The sequence below is a fragment of the Cydia fagiglandana genome, chromosome 8 (assembly GCF_963556715.1).
Source record: "Cydia fagiglandana chromosome 8, ilCydFagi1.1, whole genome shotgun sequence".
In the NCBI taxonomy this organism is placed as follows: domain Eukaryota; kingdom Metazoa; phylum Arthropoda; class Insecta; order Lepidoptera; family Tortricidae; genus Cydia; species Cydia fagiglandana.
In genome coordinates, this window is record NC_085939.1 from 21,240,002 (window position 1) to 21,267,906 (window position 27,905).

At 38.9% G+C, this 27,905-nt stretch overlaps 2 protein-coding genes across 3 annotated transcripts; both read right to left on the reverse strand.

The window, feature by feature from the left end:
* Positions 1 to 508: 508 nt before the first annotated feature.
* On the reverse strand, positions 509 to 27,751 carry LOC134666731 (beta-1,4-glucuronyltransferase 1-like). 2 transcript variants are annotated; one of them, XM_063523975.1, is made up of 5 exons: positions 27,461 to 27,751; positions 25,228 to 25,319; positions 23,003 to 23,910; positions 19,257 to 19,413; positions 509 to 5,511 (listed from the first exon to the last, which is right to left on the reverse strand). In XM_063523975.1, the coding sequence occupies exons 2-5, from the start codon at positions 25,288 to 25,290 to the stop codon at positions 5,290 to 5,292; spliced, it is 1,350 nt and encodes a 449-aa protein (XP_063380045.1). In that variant the 5' UTR covers positions 25,291 to 25,319; positions 27,461 to 27,751; the 3' UTR covers positions 509 to 5,289. The 2 variants fall into 2 exon arrangements, with proteins under 2 accessions (XP_063380045.1, XP_063380046.1); XM_063523976.1 differs by lacking the exon at positions 27,461 to 27,751 and having other exon boundaries at positions 25,228 to 25,329.
* Positions 12,657 to 15,978, reverse strand: LOC134666732 (trypsin-like). Its single transcript, XM_063523977.1, has 6 exons — positions 15,583 to 15,978; positions 14,869 to 14,979; positions 14,631 to 14,757; positions 14,207 to 14,456; positions 13,830 to 13,979; positions 12,657 to 13,560 (listed from the first exon to the last, which is right to left on the reverse strand). Exons 1-6 carry the CDS (start codon positions 15,626 to 15,628, stop codon positions 13,414 to 13,416), a joined length of 831 nt encoding a protein of 276 aa, XP_063380047.1. The 5' UTR covers positions 15,629 to 15,978; the 3' UTR covers positions 12,657 to 13,413.
* Positions 27,752 to 27,905: the final 154 nt, after the last annotated feature.

Sequence of the window (27,905 nt, forward strand, 5' to 3'; positions counted from 1 at the left end):
AGTCAACGACTCAGGTACAGTACAGGTACACATAGTCACGTTTTTAGGGTTCCGTACCCAAAGGGTAAAACGGGACCCAATTACTAAGACTTCGCTGTCCGTCCGTCCGTCTGTCCGTCTGTCTGTCACCAGGCTGTATCTCATGAACTGTGATAGCTAGACAGTTGAAATTTTCACAGATGATGTATTTCTGTTGCCGCTATAACAACAAATACTAAAAACAGAATAAAATAAAGATTTAAGTGGGCCTCCCATACAACAAACGTGATTTTTGATCGAAGTTAAGCAACGTCGGGCGGGGTCGGTACTTGGATGGGTGACCGTTTTTTTTGTATTATGGTACGGGACCCTTCGTGCGCGAGTCCGACTCGCTCTTGCCCGGTTTTTTCATATTATTGTTTAGCGTACTTGCAATTAAATATGTAAGACCCTTAAATCGATCAAGTGAGTCGTCATTAAAATGCAAAATTTTGCTAAGTATAGAGAGGTATGGTAAAAAAACTACACATAAAGTTTGATCAATTTATTAGAAACCATTCGGCGCGACCGCGACAGAGCGCGCGGTATTTATATCACCGTGACATAATTACGAGTATATCGCTACCGGCACGGCGCGGCGCTCCCACACCAACTAAAATGTGATAAACAGCTGGCGTGTAATACAATTTTATGGCGATCGTTTGGTCAATAATAGCTTTTTTAACGAATTCCATATTTTTAGAATCTTGTTTGGGTTTTACGGACGTGAAATACAAGAAACATTCGATTTAAGGTTGACTCACACTAGACCGGGCCGGGGCCAGGCCGCAGCTTTCGGCGCTAAGGAAAGCACCACGTGATCACCGATTAGCCGTCATAGATAATGACATGTCGGACGCCTCGGCTCGGGCCCGGCCCGGTCTAGCGTGAGTCATCCTTTAGTGTGCTTTCCTGCGGGCCTAACAGTCACTGTTGTCGTTGCAGCGGTCACATTCTAACAAGTATGTATGTGCAAGAGTGACGCCTGTGACGCTAGGCTAGACGGTAAAAGTGCCACCATCATACCCAATCACCCATACTGTACTCTTTATAAATAGTAGCGCCAGGGTAGGAGCGCCTTATAAGTACCCTTGCCACGAGTTAGACATGGCCTTATTCGTTAGCGTCTGCGTAAACTAACCTGCAATGCATATCTCTCGTAAAGACATTGGTGCAAGCGAGATGCAGTGCGTTTGAGTTGACGCAGTCCCTAGCGTTTTGGCCACGAAAAACTGATGGAAAGGGTAAAGGAATGTTTGGGGCGCAGTGCAATTAAGCAATATACCTACCTACTACTTAAATTTATAACAAAAATCTCACTCTGCCTCATTTGGTATGATTAGATACGATGTACCTGAGAGAGAAAACTTTGGTAAGTAGAAAACGCGTGTATTCCGAAGATTGTCGAGCGTATTCAATTTTTTTTGTACAAAACATAGTATTTCGATCACATTTTGGATGTCTTACATACCCGCACAGATTGATATAAATTACAAATTTTTAAAGAGTCTAAAGAATTACTAAAATTTAACGGGGTCGTCACCTTTAAGCATCAGTATTAAAAAAAATTAAATTAAGTTTTTATTTGAACTTTATTGCACAAAACACAAAAATAATGTACTAAGTGGACTTAATGCCTAATGGCATTCTCTAACAGTCAACCATCGGGCCAAATAGAGACGTGCCCTTAGTATTACTTAGTTAGGTAACATTTAACGTTATGAAAACGAAATTGCCTGTCACGTTTTTTTTCTGTGAGTATTAGTATGATACTCTCTTTTATTAAATGCTTTGTTTCCGCTACCCCAAGGTTGTCTGGAAGAGATCGCTCTTTAGCGATAAGACCGCCTGTTGTCTGCCTCTATTTGATTGTTTTTCTTTAAGCTGTATCTTTTACTGGGGTGTGCCAATAAACAGTATTCTATCTACCTGTAGTATCTGTGCGTGCCACTGTCATTGCCAGTGTTAAATACAGGCATATATCAGTGCTAGTTTGGTCCTACCTAGATTTATCTTCTCTCAGGTATATCATATCGATCTTGTATAAATGCTTTACCCTTTCTTGTAGGTTTTGGTAAATGCGTCACATTACATCATTTTATATATGTTTGATACATATTATTACAAATTTAATATTATTTATAATTTAAACAGAGGACATTTATTTTACCAAAAGTTGGCGTTAGCTCCAAGCTCCAAATTAACGAAATATATAAATTCACTATCGTCTATACATTATAACTTACAACATTAAGTAAATTAAAATTGCCTCACTATATTGTATAACTTCTACTATTTAAGACTATAAAAAAATATAATAAGTGATCTAACCGGTATAATACTAACTATTAATTAATATTAATACTAACGCCAACTTCGATATTAACAAAATGTTAATCCTTTCAAAGATGTAACTAACATATTTCGCGTGGTTTTGTTACTTTACATATTATTATTATAAAATATTTATATATTATAAACATTCACATTTATTTTTTATTCCTATTTATTCTATATTTCACTAACTAATTGTTTGATAAAACATTAAATGTGCAATTAGTTTTAAAAGATAAAAATAATTAGAATCCGTTTGATTTATCCAGCCATTCTTAAATAATTAATTCAATAATTATATAATTAATATGCCAACAAAATCACAGTATAAAATAGCTCTAAAGACTCTTATTTATTAGATTTTAAAATAAAGTATGAACCCTGTGCGCTTATACTTACATTTACCCTACTTCACTTAGGTACCCTATTTTTGTATCACTTAGTACCAACCTAAACAATTTAAAGCACTAAATTAATGAAGCCTTAAAATGGTAACAAATAACTAAAACAGTTTCATGTACTCGTAACAGCCTAACAGCTAAAATAGTCAGATTCATACATTACATTCATAATAATTAATAAGATTAAATATAAATACAGCATGATTTATGTAATTATATCAGACCACACTAACAAATTAACAATGTATTTTTTTTCGATTTCGGGGTTCGATACGAGTAGTAAAAGATTTGTATGGTCTATATATGTATTCAGCATCAGAATTTAGACTAACAATTCTTAGGGGACATAATGTATTAACAGGTACGGAGTGCCTATATCGATAAAATCATTTATCGATGTTTTTCCCATACAAAAAAATAATGGCTCCACTCTCTTCTACTTTATTTTTTAAGAGACTAATTGAAATTTGTACTGACTACACAGACACCGCAAAGCATTTATAAGGAGCACAAGGTCACAGTCATAGTGCAATTTTACTTGTAAATAGTTACGCGTCAAGCTGCACAATTAAGTTGTATTTTACACCATTTTACAGTATAACAGCCTGGTACACCCCTATTACTTAATATTTTTAATTTAAACGAGCACGTAAGTGGTAACTGTGGGCACAACTAAACCTATAGTTTTGTACGAATCTATGGAAATAAATAAATAAAATATTGTCTTCTACAAAATAATAGAATTACTAAAATAAACGCACTGACAAGAAACGTTATAAGGTCACTAGTATATGGGAAAATATCGATAATGGATATTATCTTTATAGGACAAGATAAGATAAGATATGTTAAGATAGTTCTTTATTGTACAACCGTGTTACAGAGGTGTTAAATATGTAGTACGTGCGAGTTTCAACGGTAACCCAACTCGGGACTCCCTTATTGCCTGTAATTAAATTTTGCCCCCTAAAATCCGTTTTCTGCTAATGTGTTGCACATGGTAGTTTACATTTGACGTGCAGAACAATATTGCATGAACGATATGTATAAAACTTAACATAATTTGACAACAATTGACAGTAACACTATTGTAGGTACAACGTAAAATATGTTTGCAGTGATCAACAACCAAAGCGTGTAACATCGAAACGTAACTAATATACACGATATAGATGGCGCTAATATTAATATGTTTGAACTTTATATAGCCAGAGTTAGACTAAGATAAGTCTGCATCTGCAACGCTTTTGATAGCATATATACGCAGTGCAAGTGTTATATATATACGTCATAAAGTTAGACGTTTAAAATCACACTTGCACTGTGTGTGCTATCAAAATCGATGCAGACTTGTTTTGGTCTAACTCTAGAGATAAACCATAATATTTTCCACTGCGCTCCTTTAAACCACTTATACTCTATATCTGAAGTATTTTTAAAGCAAAAGTCTTTGCTTGTGTACGTTGCGTCCTTAACACTAAAGAAAAGTCACGTAGCACGAGGAATTGTGTACATTGACCCGTCTCTCTCCATCTTTATCGTTCGAACGTAATTAATTTGCTGTCCCGCCCATGATGACGGCGGTCAATGATTATTTTCGAGTGGGACAGCAATATACTTATACACGTGCGATAGAGATAGGAACAGCCGGATCAATATACGAAAATCCTAGTGCTAAGCATCCTTTCTTTACTATTAATATGAGCGTAGGGGGGCGCAGTTTAAAATGGTTTATCTCTATCAGAATACCAGAGAAGTACACAACAATTTTTAAACTAATATTGTATCGAATTACAAATGTCTATTGTAATTATTTAAACAGAACAACCTCGTTTAAATATTGGTCGTTTCTTGCAATCCGTATACTCTTAAACAAAAGTGACAGTTACATAACGCCTAAAAATGTTGACCAACCATAAGACAAGTTTTAAGGTGACAGTCCATTTCCAACGACAGCTGCAAATTGCAATACTGTTCATTTTACTATGGAAATTGACAATGACAGCGACGCGTTCAGTACCGGTATTGCAGAGCTGCGGTTAGAACTGGAATGTTAGCTGAACTAGATGGTTTGAAGTCGCTGCAAAGTGTAAAGTTCTGACAGTTTAAGTTAGCTCTCAAAATCACGATTTTGTTTGATACCTATAGAGGCTGACTTAGTTTTAGCTTTAACACTGAATGGTGTAGCTAGCTTAGTTTGAGTTCATATTTGTTCAGTATTGATTTATGGTTTTAGCTAGGGTTCAACATTTTTTAGGGATTTGTCCTCTATCACTTCCAATTACATAAACGAAATATCCTCACTATTTAGCAAAGCAATCCACTTTAGCACTTCACTGTTAAACATAACAAAACAGTACCACAACCACAAGCACACTAATCATAAGGCCTAGCGAGGCCTTTGGCCTTTTTAGAGGCCGGAGGCCTCCTAAAAAATCCCTCATTTATAATTTACTTAATTGTCACATTAAACACATCCCAATACCACAAGAACACTTATTATAAGGCCGGGCCTCACTGTCCGGCCTAGCGAAGCCTATGCCTTCTTCGAGGCCGGAGGCCTTCTCAACAAATGCAGCGGGTCTCTCCGGTACCTCGCGAAGAGTTCCCTCTTGAAGGTCTCGAAGTGTTTTCTGTTCTTTTCGTTCTGTTTTTCTCGCCACAAGGGTCTAGTCCTCCGGGCCTGGAGGCCCCAGTGGATGGTGAAGATGGGGGATAGAACTCGGAACTGGTAGCCGATTAGAAACATTTCGTACACCTGGAAGAAGAAAAGGGAGGTTATGTAAGCAGTTATACCACAACATTAATGTTTACTGTAGAATAATTGAAACTAGTAATTTTTAGGCAGGCATTTATTTACCTAATATATTTTGTGTTTTTTGGCATTATTTTAATTTTTTCCATTATTTTATTGATTATGTAAAAGTTGTCGCGATATATTTAGTTAAACCTCGATAACATTTTATTTTTACATATGTAAACTGAATGTTGTATCTAATAAGTGTTCCGGACGTTTGTATTTTAGTTTTTATTTTATTTTGGGTAGTTCCATTTCATAACTTTGACGATAAAGAGGAAAACCCACCTCACCCCGTAGTGCCTCGTAGGTATTTGGGGTGAGGGGTTTTCATACAAAGGTGATTTTGGAAGATTGATGGATCGATCTTTTTTTATTATGCGTATTACTATAGCTCCATTTTAAATTGGAATACATTATTTTTGTAGCAGTAGCCTTAAAATCCCTTCTCACTCCCCTCTCAAACCTTCTCTCCCCATTCATAACCCACCTCTCCCCGCGAAACCTACTCACCCCGTTTTACGGTACGTATAGAACCGTGAACCAGTATTTTGTGCCATAAATCGTTGTTGTTTTGACAATAAACCATAGAAGCGGAATGTGAATCTTGCGACCTGGAATAAACCCGTAGGCCGTAGGCAAGCCCCATGAAATTTATTTTACGGCGCTTACGACGTTTTGGTGGCACGGGGGGGGGGGGGGGTACCTGCAGGCTGCGATTGCGTCAACTTCATTGTTTGCTATGGCTTCTCTGTAAGTACCCATATAACCATTCCAGTCGCAGAATCATCAAAGTGGTAACTAAATGTCAGATGTGTCGTAACAGAGTCCACACAATGTGTCTAGAATTGTTTCGAAACAAAGTGTCGTCGCCGTGTCTACACTTTTCCGTAACAAGGTGTCGACACATTTGTGTGCACTTTGCGTGCGGTTTGCGACTAAATCTGACAGCAAATTTGTGACAGCAAATGTCAATATAAAATACCTCTTGAAAACCAAGGTTTGTCAAACTACTATTAGTGTCTCGTGTGCTCGTAATTCTAGTAAGTCATCATGGGCGATGCGAATGATAAAAATCGACCAAAACCATATAAACACCCAACACCCGTCAACCTTTTACAGAAAAGTTTTTAAAGAAATGCAATACGCTACTAGGTCAGGCAACGAATGCTCAATAAAGTTGTAGAGGGAAATGCTCGGTACACAATTTTTTGCTCCTTAACTTGGTTTGGACAAGTTAGGAGGTGAACATATCAAAAGTCCTCGGTCGTAGCCTTTGAGCGGGGGGGGAGAGAGGGGGCTTTGAAGGTCTCATTTTCCGGTTTTTCGATTATATCTCGGAAACTATGCATCGTAGCGACATGGCCACTTATAGAAAATGAAAGTTAATTTAATTTGTTACAAGTTTATTTAGTAAATTTTTTCCATATATTGAATAGTTTTTGAGATATCCGCTCTTGAAACTTTATTTAGGGCTCTCAATTTTATCTTCATCTCTACATCAGTGAAGGTGCTAGGCCGTGTTCCACAAAATTTAAAAACAATTTTTTTAGGGTTCCGTACCTCAAAAGGAAAAAATGGAACCCTTATAGGATCACTCGTGCGTCTGTATGTCTGTCCGTCTGTCACAGCCTATTTTCTCGGAAACTACTGGACCAATTAAGTTGAAATTTGGTACATATATGTAAATTAGGGACCCAAAGACGGACATATAACGTAAACAAATTGATTTTATACCCAAAAAATGACCATTGCCCCTCCCCCCTTTATCTCCGAAACTACTAGGTCTTAAATTTTGAAAAAAATACACAAAATAGTCCTTTACCTATCACGATTATTAAGATGACAAGAAAACCTATTAGAAATGTGCAGCCAAGCGCGAGGCGGACTTAATGTACGGAACCCTTAATACGCGAGTCCGGCTCGCACTTGGCCGATATTTTTTAAACTCCTCTTGACGCTTAACCGCTGAACCGATTTCGTTTAAATTTGGTATAGAAATAGTTTGCGTCCCGGAACAGGACATAGGATAGATCTTATAACCAAAATCATCTTTTGAAGGTGTGAAAAGTGGCGTGAAAATTTGTACGGACAGTCAATAACCGCTGAACCGATTTATATGAAATTTGGGATGGTCTACAATTCTACATCTTTGATTTAGTTGAAAATGATAAAAAACATGACTTCAAACCTAAACTTAAACAGTAAGTATTAACTTCAAGAATTCAATTCTGAATTCCCCCCTGCACCACATTTCACACCTTTAAAGGATGATTTTTGAGATAACTTATTATGTCCTGTCTACCTTTAAATTAAAACTGTTCAGCAGTTTAAGCGTGAAGAGGAGTTTAAAAGAAAGTATTTTAATAAGTTTATATGTTTTTATTTCGGAATGGTGTAAATGTGATACCATAACTAAATTTGTTACTGTGAATTTATACGAAAACGATACCAAACATGGCCTCGTAGCTTTACTGATGTAGAAGTCAAGATAAAATTGAGAGCCCTAAATTCTTATTACTTGGCCTAACTTGTGTAGAAGGAAAAGGAAAAATAAAAGTCTTCGGCAGGTATATAAGATACAAATATAATTTTTAGAGTTACTATTTCAACCATCAAACATAAACATACCTTGATTATATTATTCCAGTGAGATACGCATATATAAACAAAAACATTAAAAAAATTACAAGGTCGAAATGTCACGGAGCTTGTGTGAGTTATATATGAAAAATAAAAACTTTTATGACAAGAAAATCTGGACACAATTTAAGAATCATCCAATTGCGTCGAGGAATCATCAGTATTTTTGCTTGTTTCATTACCTCCTTGCTTCTTTTTTTGTCCTTTGTATTCTGTAGCAATTGGTTAGATCTGAAAATAAAGATAACTTGCGTCGTCACGGATGTCGATTTATAGGTTTTAGGGAGTGCAGAATTCGAAAATGATGACCATTTTATAATCCAAGATGGCGGCTACGCATGTTGTCATAAAAGTCGTCATGAATATTGTTTTATAGGTTTTAGGACGTGACAGGTCCAACAATAGGGTATATTACTGCAATGTTCTGCCGCCAGAGTGCAGCACTACCGACTCAGTAAATTCATAGACTAACTTATACATACTGTGCCTTAAACTGTTTTTTGACAAGTTTTCAAAGACAATAAAATATGACGTTGATGCATCAAGGCGGTTTGTTAATATTACTGCAATGTTCTGCCGCCAGAGTGCAGCACTACCGACTCAGTAAATTCATAGACTAACTTATACATACTGTGCCTTAAACTGTTTTTTGACAAGTTTTCAAAGACAATAAAATATGACATTGATGCATCAAGGCGGTTTGTTAACAAGTGCCTACCGGTAAACGCGAAAATCGAAATTTAGTTATCCGCCTCTTTATCGCTCGAATATGCGAGAGTGATAGAGAGGCAGAAACCGAACCCTCGATTGTCGTGTTTCACGATAGGCGATATGTGAGTGACGTAGTGACGCATGTTTGTTTACTGTATGTGTACTACTAGTGCCACCTACGCAGAGCTTTGCCTAATATTCCCTATTGTCTACATCACTGTAATTGAAGTCACAGGCCTCCATGGGCTACGGTAATCGCTTACCATCAGACGGGCGGTGTGGTCGTATGCCACCGACATGTTAATAAAAAAAAAACTCCACTATATCGCCAGTTAATAAGTACTTATTTTGCGAAGCTAATGACATTTGTCACAAGAAATACGACAATTGTCACGAAATTCCGACACAGAACTCAAGAATTACCGAAAGTTCTTTGAAATCTTGTGACAATTTCCATCATTATCATCATAAACATCGCAAAAGAAATACCTGTTTTTGCCGATATAATAAAGGTTTAAAAATAATACAATGATGGTGACAAACAGGAATACGGTCCGCCCGATGGTAAGCGATAACCGTAGCCCATGGATGCCTGTGACGTCAGCAACAATGAGACTTGTCGAAAGGTCGCACCTGTCACGTTACGTCACATTGTCTCGCCAGGGAGTACATCTGAAAATTGTGTGTTCCCATTTGTCCCCATCCCGATAAGGTGGGAAAAAATGGGAAATATTTACATGCAAATACTATTCCATCTGTTCCCTGCGTGGATAAATGGGATTACATCTGAAAATTGTATGTTCCCATTTGTCCCCACCCCGAAAAGGTGGGAAAATTGGGAAAAATTTACATACAAATCCTATTCCATCTGTTCCCTACGGGGATAATTGGGAATACATCTGAAAATTGTGTGTTCCCATTTGTCCCCACCCCGAAAAGGTGGGAAAATTGGGAAATATTTACATGCAAATCCTATTCCATCTGTTCCCTACGGGGATAAATGGGAATACATCTGAAAATTGTGTGTTGCCATTTGTCCCCACCCCGATAAGGTGGAAAAAATGGGAAATATTTACATGCAAATCTTATTCCATCTGTTCCCTGCGAGGATAAATGATAAATGGGATTACATCCGAAAATTGTGTGTTCCCATTTGTCCCCACCCCGAAAAGGTGGGAAAATTGGGAAATATTTACATGCAAATCCTATTCCATGTGTTCCCTACGGGGATAAATGGGAATACATCCAATAATTGTGTGTTCCCATTTGTCCCCACCCCGATAAGGTGGGAAAAAATGGGAAATATTTACATGCAAATACTATTCCATCTGTTCCCTGTGTGGATAAATGGGATTACATCTGAAAATTGTATGTTCCCATTTGTCCCCACCCCGAAAAGGTGGGAAAATTGGGAAATATTTACATGCAAATCCTATTCCATCTGTTCCCTACGGGGATAAATGGGAATACATCCGAAAATTGTGTGTTCCCATTTGTCCCCACCCCGATAAGGTGGAAAAAATGGGAAATATTTACATGCAAATCCTATTCCATCTGTTCCCTACGGAGATAAATGGGAATACATCTGAAAATGGTGTGTTCCCATTTGTCCCCACCCCGATAAGGTGGAAAAAATGGGAAATATTTACATGCAAATCCTATTCCATCTGTTCCCTGCGAGGATAAATGGGATTACATCCGAAAATTGTGTGTTCCCATTTGTCCCCACCCCGATAAGGTGGAAAAAAATGGGAAATATTTACATGCAAATACTATTCCATCTGTTCCCTGTGTGGATAAATGGGATTACATCTGAAAATTGTATGTTCCCATTTGTCCCCACCCCGAAAAGGTGGGAAAATTGGGAAATATTTACATGCAAATCCTATTCCATCTGTTCCTTACGGGGATAAATGGGAATACATCTGAAAATTGTGTGTTCCCATTTGTCCCCACCCCGATAAGGTGGAAAAAATGGGAAATATTTACATGAAAATCTTATTCCATCTGTTCCCTGCGAGGATAAATGATAAATGGGATTACATCCGAAAATTGTGTGTTCCCATTTGTCCCCAGCCCGATAAGGGGGGAAAAAATGGGAAATATTTACTTTCAAATCCTATTCCATCTGTTCCCTGCGGGAATAAATGGGAATACATCCAAAAATTGTGTGTTCCCATTTGTCCCCGCCCCGAAAAGGTGGGAAATATTTACATGCAAATCCTATTCCATTTACGTACAAAAATGTCCCCCTGTCAACTTTCAATCGAGATTTAATCGATAATTTATTCGATTAATATTCAGATTAATGCAATTTCAATCTATGTTAGGTCGACTAAATTAATCGCGATTAAAATATGAGGATTAACTTTTTTTTATTCCACGGCATGGCTCTTACACTTTGAGAATATCTGAAAACGAATGAACACAAGGAGCCATTTTGCAAATCCAGTAACTTTGTTATTACATTTGACAGCGCGTGTCATGTGTCAACACAGAGTCGACACAAAGTCGAAACATTTGCGACTACTTTGTGACTGCAATATTTCTCAGCCTTAAACCATATTTATACATCATAATTAACAAGTTTCGTAGTATGTAAAGCGTTATTTCTGTTATTTAAGTATAGTATACACATCGAAGTACTAAAAATGCATCAAATAATATAGTTATGAACACAGGCACTGAGAAGTAAACAATTTCAATTCCGGCTAAACTAAAACAATGTGGTGGCGCGTTGATTATATTACACTTAGTTTATCAAATCACTCGAGCAGTTTAATTCCCCATAATAATTTAAGTCCTATTGTAATATAAATGCAAACAATATATAATTACGTCTTGTAATCCGTTTTAGAGATGGCGTATTAATGTCACTTATTTTTATTTAAGCATTTTTCCATCTGACAGTTTCCATTTGACAGGAACAAAATGAACGAATGAACGAATGATTTTGGCATAAAGTAGTCGCAAACCCGAAACAATGTGTGCACACGGCGACCACACTTTATGTCACTTTGTGTCATGTGTCGACCCTTCCCCATTTCTGGTAACTGTGTCGACACGGCGACGACTCTGCGACTGGAATTGTGACCGAAACAGACGGTGTCGACACAAGATGTGTCAACACCGCGTCGTAACGGCGACTAGAAATGGTTGTATGGGTAGGTAGTAATAATAAGAGGCAAAAGGGAGGGCAAGGGCTAGATTTATGATTAATTTATTTTGTTATTTAATATCTGTTTTAATAAATACTTATTTATCTGTAATAATAAGTGGATGTTTTTACATCTTATTATAATTTCTTAAAATCTAGATTACTTACAAAAAAAACTTTCTTAGGTATTTTCTCTGAAACGTACTTATACTTAAGTAATAAGTACTTTAACATTATTGACAATATTAATCTGTGTTGAAAAAATCATTGCTCTAGCATCAAAACCCACGGGGGAAACAGTCGAGTACGTTTGTATGGAGAAATGACCACTCCTGTTGGCTCAAAAGGCGCTATATATATTTAGTATATAGGTAGGTATTTCGTTGTCAATGATAGTACAAGATACCTAAAAGCAAGGACGACTTGCTAAAAGCATTTTTTTTTGTAAGTGACGATTAGCAACTGTCGTAACAAAAAACTTTCAACACTTTTCTAAACTCATTAGGACTATCCATATGTCAATTAAAACGCTAAAGAAAACAACTTCAAATTCCAATATTTATTTAAAAACGTACGAAAACAAATCGTCGCAAGTTCTGAAAAAAAACCAGCACAATGTATTTAAAGATTGTATCACAGACGTTGCAGTGAATGACCGAGATCCGCTAACACAGTCACACGGTTATCTATTTTAAGATCTGAACAATTAGGATTACAATTCCATGTAAAACAACCTGGAGTTGAGTCACTTTAGCTTTAAAGTGCCATCGAGATCCCTAACTAATATTCGCAATAGGGTATTTTACTTTTTTCGATCCTTCTACTTATTGACCCCTTTAGTAAGTATTTATTCTAATTGATATCGACATCTTATGGAACAAAACTTTTTTCTACTCGTCTACTTTAATCTTTGGATTAGGGCTTCATATTCATGAATTAAACTATAATGGCATATGTTTATGTTAAATAAATAGATACTCTATTATGACACTTCTGAACTGAAGCAATCACGATTTGAACAACTATAATCTTCAGTATTTAACAATTTAGTGAATTATAATATTCATTATGAAATATTTTCTCATTGTATAGAGTTATAGACTGTAGATTAAACGACATCCCGAACTCGAATGAAAGGGGCATATTAGGTAAAGTACTTCGTTTCTGCCGAACTTAGATTTATAAAATAATACATAGTTGTATAATAAATATTAGTTCACTAAATTGTTGCACAGTGAAATATATAGTTGTTGTTTGTACATAGTAAAATACCCTATCGAAGAACTTATGACCATGTTCAGCTAAGTCTATTTGTTTGTTGTAAAATAATCCTTATTACGACGGGATGAAGTCTAAAGTCCAGTGGCAGTGGTAACCCAGTCTCTGAGTGCGGCGATGTTTGTGAACACAGTTGGAGAGAGAGGGAGAGCGCAGCCGCGTGCGAAAGAGACAACGCCATACGCGACGCTTTGAAATACGGCTGGGCCGCCGGAGTCACCCTGAAAAACCAAAATATTAATTTATAGGCTCGGTTTTAGAGCGTTTTCACACTGTCCTTTATCCGAACCATACCATACCAAGTTTTGTTTTCCATGATTTACTGGATTTTATTTCTTCTGTTCATCCCAAAATTCTTCTAAACACTCCCTTTTGCCCTGGAGAGTAAATTTACTCGTCGAGAATGCATGGACAATCCATCATCAGATAGGTGATCATCAGTTTCGAAATATACATATATGTTTACATTCATATTATCTTCAAATCATACCTGACAGGAAGACACCCCTCCGATAAGGAAGTGCCCCCCACAGAACATGTTGTTGGTCAAAGAGCCTCCGTACGAGAGCTGGCACAGCCAGTGCGGGACCACTGGGACGTTGGCTTCCATCATGATACGTGGAATCCGACGGCCCCGAGGCTGGAACAAATATACCGAGTTAACATTACTAGAGCCTTTTATATTAACCAAAATAACTCATGAACGACGTCTTTTAAGGTGTAACAAAATTGAGGAATATAACCATCTAGTTATTACATTACCTATCAGATTAGTATCCTTTGTATCTTTTCTGTGGTATCTATGTATATCTTTAATGTGTTCCTTTGCTACCTAGTTAATACCCATTTTATAAGAGATATACTTACGGCAGTAAGACCCCACCCAGTAACAGTGAGCCTCACTAAAGGTACAGCCTGCCCCCTTGTCGGCAGCCGTATCGGTCGGATGGCCGCGCTCCAAGCTAGCGGCTGCGCCAGTCTCAGCACGGCGATGTCGTGGTCGAACGCCGGGCGGCCGTAGAGCGGGTGCACGGCGACGCTGGCGACCGGCACCACGCGCCCGCCGGAGTCGCGCCGGGTCGACCCCACGCGGAGCCGGATGGCCGACGGATCCGTGCTGGAGGGATTACTATTGTTAGGATCGAGTTTGTGAACTTTCGATCACTTCTGTGCTACTTAATTCATGCAAAAATAAATACACTAGGCATAACTTTAATTTCTCAATACTAAAGAATACATTTAGTAGCGTCTTTGGAAGTGTATTGATTCGAAAGAGGTGGCTTGAACTTACTTGTTAACACAATGCGCTGCAGTCATAATATAATCTTGGCTGATGATGAACCCTCCGCAAAAGGAGTTCCCATTCAGAACCATCGACACCTGATAAGGATGCCGAGTGATGGAACTGGCCCTTCCACCTACCAAGAAACAAAATTAAATGTTAAATTTCAGTTCAGCCTATAATTTATTTATACAACTTACCTAGCGTAAGCTGACAATAACTGTCACTAAAAGGATATAAAATATACCTATAATCTGTCCGCTGAGCTCAGGGCACACCGCGTCCAGGGGCTCCAGCTCTACATTTTGGAGATCCTCCTCTTTTACAGTTTCTATGTCGTCACTGGTTTCTTGGAGGTCTAAAATTAAAAAAAAAGAATTAGACTTTGTACAATGATATAGGTACCTACTAATGCTTAAACCTTTAATTGTTTAAATCCTTGGTAGAATCCCAACCTACACACATAGGTACCTAGTTCCCAATGAACAGCCATAGCAACACAAAAGTTCTTTTAGACTAGGAGGATCATGCGTTCCTCCTAGCACAGAATTGTCACCTTTATTTATTACAATATACAATACAAAATTGAACACACACTGCCCAAAAACTAGCACACTGCTTTCGTTCACGTAGGTATATCCCGGTTATCTAGCTAGAACTGGATCATGCTTTCCAGTCACTATACATTCAAGATTCAAAATATGCATTATTCAAGTAGGCCTAGCAACAAGCTCTTCCATTTCAAAATAGAATCCAAAACAAATAGCTCAAGCTCTTCCATTTCAAAATAGAATCCAAAACAAATAGCTCAAGCTTTTCCATTTCAAAATAGAATTCAAAACTCCACTCACCCACACTCCCCAATAACAGGCACGAAAGTCCTAATCATCTTGTATTTGACCAGGAAGCACTCAAATCTCAACCCTACACACTACACAATAGAATCCAAAACTCAACTCACCGACATTCCCCAAAAACAGGCACAGCACCACAAAAGTCCAGATCATCTTCAACGATTAATTGACAAGTAGTGTGTCAAGTAGCTAGTCTTCAACTGGCGCCAGTACTCTCCTAGTGGCACGGATCGGTCGAGTTGACCGAGATAGGCAATTTCTCACGCTCTGGCCCATGGTCACGACCCAGCGGTGACCTTTGGGCAGACTTGTGGAAAAAAATAGGAAAGTGATATAAGGCCAGATCAGATGAATCATAGATTATGTAAATTGCTGAAACTGACCAGTTTTTGTGACTTGTAGTAGGTAACATTTTTCTTGTATAGACTTGCTTCCAGTAGAAGCTTGTTGAGACTGGTGAGCCCATAACCTAATAGAACGAAGTACTGTATACATTCCCGTCAACGATTGATACTGAAATGTATCAGTGGCGGCGCGTCCATAAACGCCGATTCCCACCGGCTTGCCAGTTTTTGGACGTTTCAGCAAAGGAAATATGTAAGCCAAATTAGCCCCGGCTTGCCTATGGATATGTTTGACGCGCCGCCACTGAAATGTATATCAACTTATTCACACGCTGATGTTAATTAACTCGCAATAAGGAAACAGGTATCCTGGTATAGCAGCACGGTCTTATGTTCCACCAGAGAAGAGCTCCATTTAGTACCTTTATACTGTAGGTTACCTACCTACCCATAGTAAAAAAAATCTTATCATTATAGTAGGTACATTAAAAAACTAAGTATAACTCGCTTACATACGTTGTCTGGAATCACTTACTTTTCCAGTATTAATACAGAGGATAACTACCTACTAAATGAATAAAATTAAAAAGTTACTGTTCAATGACCTTCGTTAAAATTAATTTGGGTGTTTAATTATAAATACTAATTGTTCTGCTAAATTGTCACCAGACAGGTTTCAAGCGAGAAATCTAGACGTTTAATTGAATCCAATGCCAGAATTTTTTTAAAGAGCTACATAACTTTCACATTTTATAAAGCTTCATCAAACCATCACGCGTTGTTTTCTTTTTATTTCAAAATATTAATATTTTAAGTGGAGTAGAGACTACTAGAACGTGTGTAGATCTTTCTGATCACCTCATCCGTTCAGCTTCTTCTGCTGCTGTATGGAAATTGCGCCAAAAATTTGTTTCGTAGATTTCTGCTGATCATGAATGTTTGTAAGAAAGTTTATTTTTAGTTTCAATATGGTCTAGGTATTAATATCATAGTAATAGGCATATCGATAAACCTTGAAATCTACCTTGCATACCTATAATTATCTAGCTATTTCACGATACCTATGCAAAACAGATCAAATGGAGCCCACGCTCGACTTGTGACGACGACATTCAATAATCAGCGGAACAGCTGAAACGTTTTATTTTTAAACTTGAACCGAACGTCGCTGGCGCCCTTCACCCGCCCGCGCCCGCGCCCGCGCCCGCGCCCGCGCCCGCGCACGGGCTGCGTGTCACAGCAGACAGCGGAGCACCAAACATGTCACATTTTGGTTGAATTAAAATAAATCTTGGTGGAGCTGTGGAGCTCTATATTGATTAAATAATGTATTCTTCAAATTGAAAGATTTTAGGCTGTACCTACGTTTTCATTGTGGTGTGACTGTTTTAAATATTTAGATTTATAAGCAAATTAAAAGTATAATAAATACAATAAAATAAATATGTAGTGTCGAGCCTTTACACGTTCTTAACCTCAGTGAAGCGACGTTGCTTACCTATCCTTTACAAGGATACACACGGAACGAATAAAGACCCCACGGCCAACAGTGTATTTAGGACTCTTATGGGAAACACCTCTGAAAGGGTGTCTAAAAATATTCAAATCGTGGACCGCTTGATCGTATAACTTGTACTTACATACCTCTATAACTTAGTTTCAAAAGTCTGTTCTGGTGGATGAAATTCTGTAGCCGATAGTCACCACACCGCGGCTATTCCGAGTATTCTAATCTATTCCTAGTGTAAGTAGTTAATTTCAATGAAGTTGCATCAACTTAGCGCGCCCTACTAAAATATACTTTTTGTAGAGCCGATGACCTCATTCTTTACTTTAATTGGACAAAAAGCGTTAAGTAATACTTGCTTTGAGATCTTTCCATTGTGTTGTATAATTTGAAACATTTAGCGATCAAAATAAGTAGTTAAAACAAACTGTCACGTGGCACGTGGTGTTATTTAGAATCTTTTGGATTACCTTTGAGAGTGGCTTTCGAAGTTCACAATTTGCTTTGAACATTTCACTCGCACTAATATAAGTATTTAGGTTTACTAAATTACGCGTTATAGCCCCGTTTTAACATTTAATAATGTGATGGAAATTGTTATCTGCAAACCGCCTTTTAAAAATTCATATAACATCCGGCATGCAACTCTGTAACTGCATGCGTCGGGTTAAGTATTGGCCACAATAAATAATTTTTAGCGGCGATCTCGATCCGAGTGCAGCCGGAATGAAACGCATTCATATTGCGATTCCATTACGAAGCTCGATGGCGACAAATTTATGGCTTCATATCACAAAAATGGAGATATATTAGTGTAATGGCCAGTGCTCATATTGATATATCTTTGTCAAAAATTACATTTTATCGCTGAAAATTTATACAACAAAATACGATAGACATTAGTCTATTTATTTTTAAATAAACATTATCCAATGTTAATTGGAAAAGGTCATTGAGACCGAAATGCACGCGATAACCAGGTAAATGACATAATTTAGACAAAGATTGAAAGTTTAATGTTCCAATTTTCTAAAATATTAAGACGCGGTCGCTCCGTTTCGACTTGAAGAAGTTGCAAACATCCGTAGATACAGGGATCGAGGCCACTTTGCTAGCATCACGCCAAATTAGAAAACTATTCATTCAGCAATGTCAACTAAGCTTATTGTAGACCTATTCAACTTTTTCCATTATTAACATTTAAAAAAAGTGTCGGCCATTCAAATATAGCGAGCGATAGTCGGATTGCGTTCAGACTAAGAATGTTTTCTTGACTAAGTACACGCACATGGAATGTGTGCATAAAAAATTTGTATCCATCTAGTGAATCCATAACTCAAATACCGTGCTCACCATGCCCCGGCACCACTCCGGCACGCACGGTGTCTACGTGGTAGTGCACGCAGCGTAGCTCACCTGCGTGTTCCTAGTGAACCCGTAGCCCAGGAACCTCTCGTCGTGCCCCGGCACGGTGTCTACGTGGCATAGGCGTACCTACGCACGGTGGGGCAAGTGGGGCAACTTGCCCCACCCTGGTCTTTGGTCTGACGAGAAGCTAAAAATGTTTAGGAACAATTAAGGCACGTAACCCTACTTCTGCCCCACCCTTTAATAAATGCTGGGTACGCCTATGCTACGTGGTAGTGCACGCAGCGTAGCTCACCTGCGTGTTCCTAGTGAACCCGTAGCCCAGGAACCTCTCGTCGTGGCCCGGCACGGTGTCTACGTGGTAGTGCACGTAGTGTAGCTCACCTGCGTGTTCCTCGTGAACCCGTAGCCCAGGAACCTCTCGTCGTGCCCCGGCACGGTGTCTACGTGGTAGTGCACGCAACGTAGCTCACCTGTGTGTTACTAGTGAACCCGTAGCCCAGGAACCTCTCGTCGTGGCCCGACACGGTGTCTACGTGGTAGTGCACGCAACGTAGCTCACCTGTGTGTTCCTAGTGAACCCGTAGCCCAGGAACCTCTCGTCGTGGCCCGGCACGGTGTCCGGCGCTACGTAGAACGGCTCGTAGAGTAGCTCGAAGTTGGTCACGTTGTGGCTGACGTGCGTGTGCTCGCTCTCGTTGCCGCCCGTCGCTTCCCATCTAAACATAAACATAAGATAAGAATCATAGGATAAGATAACATTGTTATTATCAAGATGGGCTTACTCCACCCATCATGCATAAACCTTATAATCTTTATCATTAAGAAAAAGAAAATGTTTTAATTTTATGGTCATTGGCACATCGGCAGTTAATTACGCTTTCATAAATTATGATTTCCGAAAGTAAATGCACGAGTTACTTAAAAAGTATATATATATATATATATATATATATATATATATAATTATGTACATAACATTGTACTGACGAGCCTTCCAACAGTCCAAATAGCGTGGCTGCACTCCAAAATCGGTCCGTGAATGTCAAAAACGTACAATGTTTTTTAAACGGCATCCAAATCGTGGATTTCCATTTGGATTGAAATCCAGCACGCCACTCCATTTGGACGTATCGGCGTGGCGACTTTGGACTGACCGTCAATGCAAGAAACGTACACCAAACGTGCGCCACGCCATCTGGACGCACTCCAAACACTCCGTGAATGTGCAAAACTACGTCCATTTTTAGGGTTCCGTAGCCAAATGGCAAAAAACGGAACCCTTATAGATTCGTCATGTCTGTCTGTCTGTCTGTCTGTCTGTCTGTCTGTCCGTCCGTATGTCACAGCCACTTTTTTCCGAAACTATATGCACTATACTGTTGAAACTTGGTAAGTAGATGTATTCTGTGAACCGCATTAAGATTTTCATACAAAAATAGAAAAAAAACAATATTTTTTTAGGGTTCCCCATACATAGAACTGAAACTCAAATTTTTTTTTTCATCAAACCCATACGTGTGGGGTATCTATGGATAGGTCTTAAAAAATGATATTGAGGTTTCTACTATCATTTTCTTCTAAACTGTATAGTTTGTGCAAGAGACACTTCCAAAGTGGTAAAATGTGTGTCCCCCCCCCCTGTAACTTCTAAAATAAGAGAATGATAAAACTAAAAAAAAATAAGTTCAAAAACTAAAACCCGACTACTGCAAATCGCGCTCTAAAAAGTATGAAACAAGATAGAATTCTTATCTGAAATTATCAAGCAGGAAATATTAAAAATGTTACCATTTTTTTTATATAAAAAATACAACGTAATATAATTTACCAAATTTTTTATATATTTACAGAGAATCAGAGGATCGCCGTGGTCGTATGCCACGATTATAAACTTAAAAGTAATATGGCATACGACCACGGCTATCCTCTGAACCTCTGTAAATATATAAAAAATTTGGTAAATTATATTACGTTGTATTTTGTATATAAAAAAAATGGTAACATTTTTAATATTTCCTGCTTGATAATTTCAGATAAGAATTCTATCTTGTTTCATACTTTTTAGAGCGCGATTTGCAGTAGTCGGGTTTTAGTTTTTGAACTTATTTTTTATTTAATTAATTTTGGGGTCATGATTTCGTTACTAACTTTTTGAACTCACTTTATATTACTTTTGCGAGGGCGTCCTCGGTAAATGCACGCAGTAGTATGAGGGCGCCGAAGGCGCTCGGCTTTGGAACGCGTACGTCGGGCTACGCCCGACTCTTTCAGTATGAGGGCGCCGAAGTCGCCCGGCTTTGGAACGCGTACGTCGGGCTCTACCCGACTCTTTTAGTATGAGGGCGCCGAAGGCGCCCGGCATTGGAACGCGTACGTCGGGCTACGCCCGAGACTTTTAGTATGAGGGCGCCGAAGGCGCTCGGCTTTGGAACGCGTGCGTCGGGCTACGCCCCCCTCTTTTAGTATGAGGGCGCCGAAGGCGCCCGGCTTTGGAACGCGTACGTCGGGCTACGCCCGACACTTTTAGTATGAGGGCGCCGAAGGCGCCCGGCATTGGAACGCGTACGTCGGGCTACGCCCGACACTTTTGGTATGAGGGCGCCGAAGGCGCCCGGCTTTGGAACGCGTACGTCGGGCTACGCCCGACTCTTTTAGTATGAGGGCGCCGAAGGCGCCCGGCACTGGAACGCGCACGTCGGGCTACGCCCGACACTTTTAGTATGAGGGCGCCGAGGGCGCCCGGCTTTGGAACGCGTACGTCGGGCTTGAGGGCGCCGAAGGCGCCCGACTTTGGAACGCGTACGTCGGGCTACGCCCGACACTATTAGTATGAGGGCGCCGAAGGCGCCCGGCTTTGGAACGCGTACGTCGGGCTACGCCCGACACTTTTAGTACGAGGGCGCCGAAGGCACCCGTCTTCGGAGCGCGTACGTATCTTGTAAAAAATTGACTGTTTCATACATTTTGGCTGATCAGGACTTCTATACCTATTCACGTTATAAACTGTTGCAGGACATTAAAAAAACACCATGTATAGCGGCCAAACAAATTTCTTTTGCAAAAACCTTCTTGTATCGCCGTAGTCGCGTAACACGCGGATATAATCCAGAGCGCTTGTAGATTCATAGTTCGAATTACCTAACCGATAAATTAATGTTTTATATGGCACATGCAAGCAAAGCCGGGTGCAAAAGCTAACAATATTTATATATTTGAAATGTGCTAATTGAGCTCTTTCAAATGATGTATAACACGTCATCATTACTTAATTTTATTTTTTTGGTTCGTGACTTTATGACCTCTAGAGGGCGCCGTGTTCATTTTTTTGTGAAACCATATAGCCTATAACCAGCGGACGATTAAGACGATTCGAATGACACATCGTTTGTTAAATTATAATAAGTACTTTAGAAGTTATGAGGGAACAGATGAACATACATACATACATACATACATACCCACATACATACCGGTCAAAATCATAACCCTCCTTTTGCGTTGCCGTAGTCGGGTAAAAAAATATATGATGTAGATTACCATGCAAACTTCCACCGAAAATTGGTTTGAACAAGATTTGGTAAGTAGTTTTTTTTTAATACGTCATAAACCGTAAACCGCAATTTTATTATGTTACTTGCTGTTACGGAACCCTTCATGGGCGAATCCGACTCGCACTTGGCCGCTTTTTATTCAGTCTGCATGGCGCTGCCACCAAGTAACGACACGACAACGAATTAATCGTAAAAATGACAGGCAGAGACTTTGTTTTTTCGGTAATAGAGGAGTATCGGAATCATTCATGTTTATGGCAAGTCACAAACGACGACTACCATAACAAAGATAAAAAAGAAATGCCGCGCTAGAAAAATTGTTGTTGTTATTCAAGACACAAAATATTGGTTTTTTAATCCTTTTCACATAAATCCATTTGCACCGATAAAGCACACACAAGCAAGAGCACCGATGGCATGGAAGTATGGACGAATGAAATGGATCGATCGTCAGTGTACTAAATAATTGGATGCCGTCCATTTGGATGAATCCATTATAACGGCATCCATTTGGAAGGCTCGTCAGTGGCCTGCTTAACATTTGAAGAGTGCTCTCGATTTAATAAAACCCATAATTAGATCCAGACCATCAGGTCAGATGATGGGGGATGTGTCGTCATCAGATGGGACTATGGGACCAACCCAACCATTTCGTAACCAAGCAGTTTTTATAAATCGGTCCAGACATCTTATCATCTTAACACAAAAAGAACATAAATAGTAATCATAAGGTTATTATACTAGAATAACTCACCTTGTAAAATTAGAAGCATACTGGTTGTAGATAAACACCTTCCTGTGGAAGGGTATCGCCAGCTTCTTCCGCGACAGCCGCAGCAGCTCCGACTTGTTCGCCGGGAAGCTGGCCACCCGCAGGTCCAGCTCGTACGTCGGCACCACGTACGCACACAGCGGGCACTTTGGGGCTTTAGCTAAAAACTTATCTAACGCCTCCGCCATTCCCTTTGACGGTACTATATCTATATCCACCAGAAACACATATGGTGTTTGACAATTCTTTCTCGCTAAATTCCTTAAATGATTCTGAGGATACGGATGTCTAACTCTCCAAGCCATTGTATCTGACTTGATTTCGTAAGGTGGTAGCGGCTTCGCTTCGCAGTCCCTCGCCCAGCTCGGGGCGTGCCCCGGGACTCCTGGTCTCTCACTAGGCGTCACTACATGTAACGCCATTCTCATGTAGATTTCTGGTTGACAACGGAACAGCCACATAGCGAATGCTCTAAGCATTCTTAGCTCATCTCCAGCAACGAAGACTGCTACTGATATAGGTCCTGACCAATGCGCTGCGATCCTGAGGAGTTCGTGTAATCGCTCTATTGAGCTTTGAGTTGCTAAGCAGACGCGACGATCCGATGATAGTTCTGCGTATAAATCTCCAACTGCAGCGTAATCAAACATTTTGTATGACCTTGAACCATCCCATCTGCCAAGTCTCAAGTCCATTCTTGAAATAGGGTCGTCATCAACGCTAGGGTTGGCTGCGTCACAAGGCTCGCATGTGGCGGGTTCGGTGGGGGGTAGAGTGGCGTGTGGGGGGCAGGAGGGGGGGTGGAGCAGCCAGATGTTGGCGGCGGCGTTGTAGAGGACGAGTGCGATGGCGCAGATGCTCACGACGCTCCATTGGCAACGCCAGCGCCACTGTAAAAAAACCTGATTGGAATTATTTGCAAATATGAACGAAATTCTAACTCTACTCTACATCTTAGGGGTCATCCATTAATTACGTCACACGAATTTCAAGGTTTTTTGACCCCTCCCCCCCCATTGTCACACTTGGTCACATTTGGCAAACCCCTCCCCCCCTGGTGTGACGTCACATTTTTTCAGCGAAATCGGAAAATCGAATTAAGTATTATTATTTTTTTGTCATAATATTAGTAAATTTATAACCCAAAACTGATTAAGAAAAAAAAATCAAATTAATAAAAACGATTATCGTTCCAAAAACTTGTTTTTGAACTGTAAAGTAATTAAAATGATTAAAATAAAATTTTGGTTACTGATGAAGTTAAAGTGACGTCACAAAGTTTGTGACCCCCTCTCCCCCTTGTCACAACATGTCACATTTTCTTGACCCCCTCCCCCCCCCCTAAACGTGTGATGTAATTAATGGATGACCCCTTATGATGTAGGTATGCAGTAGTAGGATTATTACCTGGGAGCATCAGATTTTAATGGCCTTTCGGTTTATTATTAGTAGAAGAACAAGACCGCAACCAAATAATTGAAAATTCTAAAGGATAATGGGGGCTTCCAATAATAGTCAAGCCAAATCTCACCCAACCAAATGGGATAGGAGATGCTTATTTTTGTAAAAGACTGTTTGTTGCCTAAATAAATTAAAAAAAAAAACAACGGGTTGCACTCCGGGAGTGCCGACAGAAGTGAAAACTTAATGAGTAGTCCAAAATGTCTGCATCACTATGTATAATTGACCCATCCTCCTTTCTATTGAAAAACTTTAGTTCCGAAATCGCTGGCCAGTGAGCTTAAATTTGTAGCGGTAATTGTTTAAAATTCGAATAGAAATTGTAATTTTGAGTTTTATTCACCAGTACTAGAGTTCACTTTTATTAGCGATTTCATCAAGATGTAGCTTTATTGAATTCTACTGAAGTGATATAAAGTTAGAATGTAACTGTGAGATCCTCGTATTTCAGCCCGTACAAGATTAGAACATTGAGCTTTATTGCTTAATATAAAAGTCCAGTTTTAAATATTTTACCTGACTATGATGCGTTATGACTAAAGTTCTTTGGGGAATAACATTGTCCGTAAAACATGACGTCAGCACGTTACGCGTTACGCTGTCTCAAGTTTATCATTTTTTCCCCACCTCAAAAAGTGCTCAGCGCCGCTAAAGAAGTTTTCACTTCAAAAATGTCCTAAGAAGAGGGGAACATTAGCTTAAATATGAGATGTAAGACTAGTGTTGTTGTCCATAAAGGTACTCACAATCCTGTCACCTCGCAAGCCGGACATCGGTTTCCTAAACTGGTGGTAGCGAAGCACGGCCATCACATCACCCGCTCATGCTGCGAGACGAACTGCAACAAATGGTTTTGGTCAAACGTAGAATAAATAAATGAAAGATTTCAAGTTTCGGAAAAAATTACACACAAAAACCTACGGGTCCTCGTTCTTTTATATTAGTAGCCCTTTCTAAGTTTCTTAAGGGATTTATAGATATATGTCAGGTAAAAGATATATTTAAATGGAAAATTGTACATGTATAGAAAATTGTACAAAATGCACGATACTTTAGGTACCTTTCTTGCCTGTCTGACTGAAGTCTAGCCCACACTAATAACTCCTATACGTACCATAAGTTTAATAGTTACGTTATCAATATCTATTATGTACAACTATAGCATGAATAGATTGATTTTATCAACCTTACCGAATCAAATCGGAAATTATTGGTCATAGTGAAAAAGTAAAAGTACGTTATCGTACAGTAATTAACTAGTTACTAAAAGCCTTCGTACTTGGGGGCTAAGGGGAATATTACCCGTCAAGGAAAGGAAAGTTGCTTTTCAATACGAGATTAATCGATATCATGTCGCATAGGTACCTACACAATATTATAAACAAATTCGATCAACGCAGATTTGCAGAACATTCTTAGAGATATCGGCAGACATACCCGTAACTTTATCACTGATGTAGGCAGGCGAATGGCAAAACGGAAGTGGGAGTGGGCTGGCCACGTGGCCCGTAAAGACGGCTCGTGGTGCAAGAGGCTGGTAGAGGGCTAATAAGACCAGAATGCTGCCCTGCTTATTGTATTTGCAGTACTTGCATGAAAATCATCGTTTAAATAAAGAACTTATTCAAAGAGAACAAGATTAACAATTGTTGTTATTATGTGCATATGTTGTTAGCACGGCAGAATGGCACAAATTGAAGGCTAAGAAGACGTCTGTGACGGCCCTCGCCACCATGGCAGTAAAACATTGTAGGCATGCCGAATTGTTGCTACAGTAGTAATAAAATAAAAGTAATAAAATATCACACCTAAGTACATCAATATTTTATTACTTACTACATTCTCCATTGTATAGTAGGTAGTCATAAAACTCATTCAATAAACAATAATATTAAAATTTGATTTCAATAAATATCAAATATCAAATGTGTGGTTAGCATTTTAGTCATGCGTCAAGAGGCCCTCATGTTCCTGTTATAAATTAACTGACTGCTTTATTTTGTTTCACTGTGACTTGCGTGACTATAGGTTCATTCTTCTCCGCAATGCGTTGGTCTAGCTTCTAGCTAGGCTAATGAACTCTAATCCACTCGTATAGCAAGCTACGTGTATTCGCTCACACGCCCATTGCTCTGCCAACTAAGCTACCGAGACTTCAATCGATGACAGCGAAAATTTCCACATGAGTGAATCATATGCGCCTTATTGAGGCACGTACCTAGCGACATTTACCGTAAGAGCACTACACTTCTACCGGCTACCGGAGTTCCAAGTCATACTTACTGGAAATTCACGACTACTAATTAATTTGGTATTAATCTTATGATGTTTGTGGTTTAACTATAATAAAGTCACCCGACCAATCGAATTGCCCGTTCTCGCCAAAGGTTTGGAATGAATAACGTGATGATCAACTAATTTTATTCGTTGGACTAATGATTGTAGGTACCTAATGGTCTCGATAACGGATAACGTATCGTTCAATCAGAAACTTTTACATAGCCTAACAAAAGGTTCTATGTACCTATGTACCTACTATGTACAGTCAATGTGAAAGATATGTTTACATTTTTAGCCTTATTATATTAGATTACAAAGATGTAAGCTGCAAAGGTGTAAACATATCATTGATGTCGACTGTACTAAAGCCCCTCCGCTTAAAGTACCTACCTACACAATATAGGTATCTGAACGGTCTTCGCTTGTTACTTTTTAAAGATATATCTAGGAGGCAAACAAGCAGGTGAATAAATAAATATTATTTATAATAATAGAGATAAGCAAGCTAGTGAATTCACATAATACCTATACGTAACCTCTCTCGCCCCAACTTACGTTTATGGAGAAAAAAATCCTGCTTTTAATATTTAATTAAATTGATTGGTGACATAGGTAGGAATATATTAGCACATTTAAAAAAAATCTATAAATACTGATTAACAATAATAAATTAGTAGGTAAACATTAATAAAAACTTACCACGGTTATTATTAATAAATGCACTACACAAATACACCTTTAACTACAACCAACAATTAACAACAATAAAAAAAACACTGCAAATGCAGAAAAAACACCAAAAATGTCAATTTCAAGGTTATATTTCACACACACTCATACGTAGAAAAATCTTGATAGCTTTATCAAAGTTTAACAAGAGTAATTATTTTAAATACGATTTTATCGCTTGTCGCTTTACAAATTGGGTTTAAATATAAGGTTTTGTGTATTTTTATTTAGATTAGAAAACAATATAAATAGTGACTGGGTGGTGCCCGCACCGCGCATGTATAGAATCCTGACTTGCGCACACAGCACCTCTCAAAAACCAGGTGGTCTGCTTCCCTTCGTATATCTTTAATATTTTATACTACGGTGGCTATCAACTCTATCAAGCGTACCTGTTGCTAAATGTTCACCAATG

Coding starts and splice junctions, on each gene's coding strand:
- LOC134666732 (XM_063523977.1), bottom strand. CDS start 15,628: ATGATCTGGACTTTTGTGGTGCTGTGCCTGTTTTTGGGGAATGTCG. Junction 14,758..14,868: donor GCTCAGCGGACAGATTATAG/GTATATTTTATA, acceptor GTTTCTTGGTAG/GTGGAAGGGCCAGTTCCATC. Junction 13,561..13,829: donor GAGGGGTGTCTTCCTGTCAG/GTATGATTTGAA, acceptor TTGGTTTTTCAG/GGTGACTCCGGCGGCCCAGC.
- LOC134666731 (XM_063523975.1), bottom strand. CDS start 25,290: ATGGCCGTGCTTCGCTACCACCAGTTTAGGAAACCGATGTCCGGCTTG. Junction 23,911..25,227: donor GCTTGCGAGGTGACAGGATT/GTGAGTACCTTT, acceptor GTTTTTTTACAG/TGGCGCTGGCGTTGCCAATG. Junction 5,512..19,256: donor GGTTCACTAGGAACACACAG/GTGAGCTACGTT, acceptor TTCTTCTTCCAG/GTGTACGAAATGTTTCTAAT.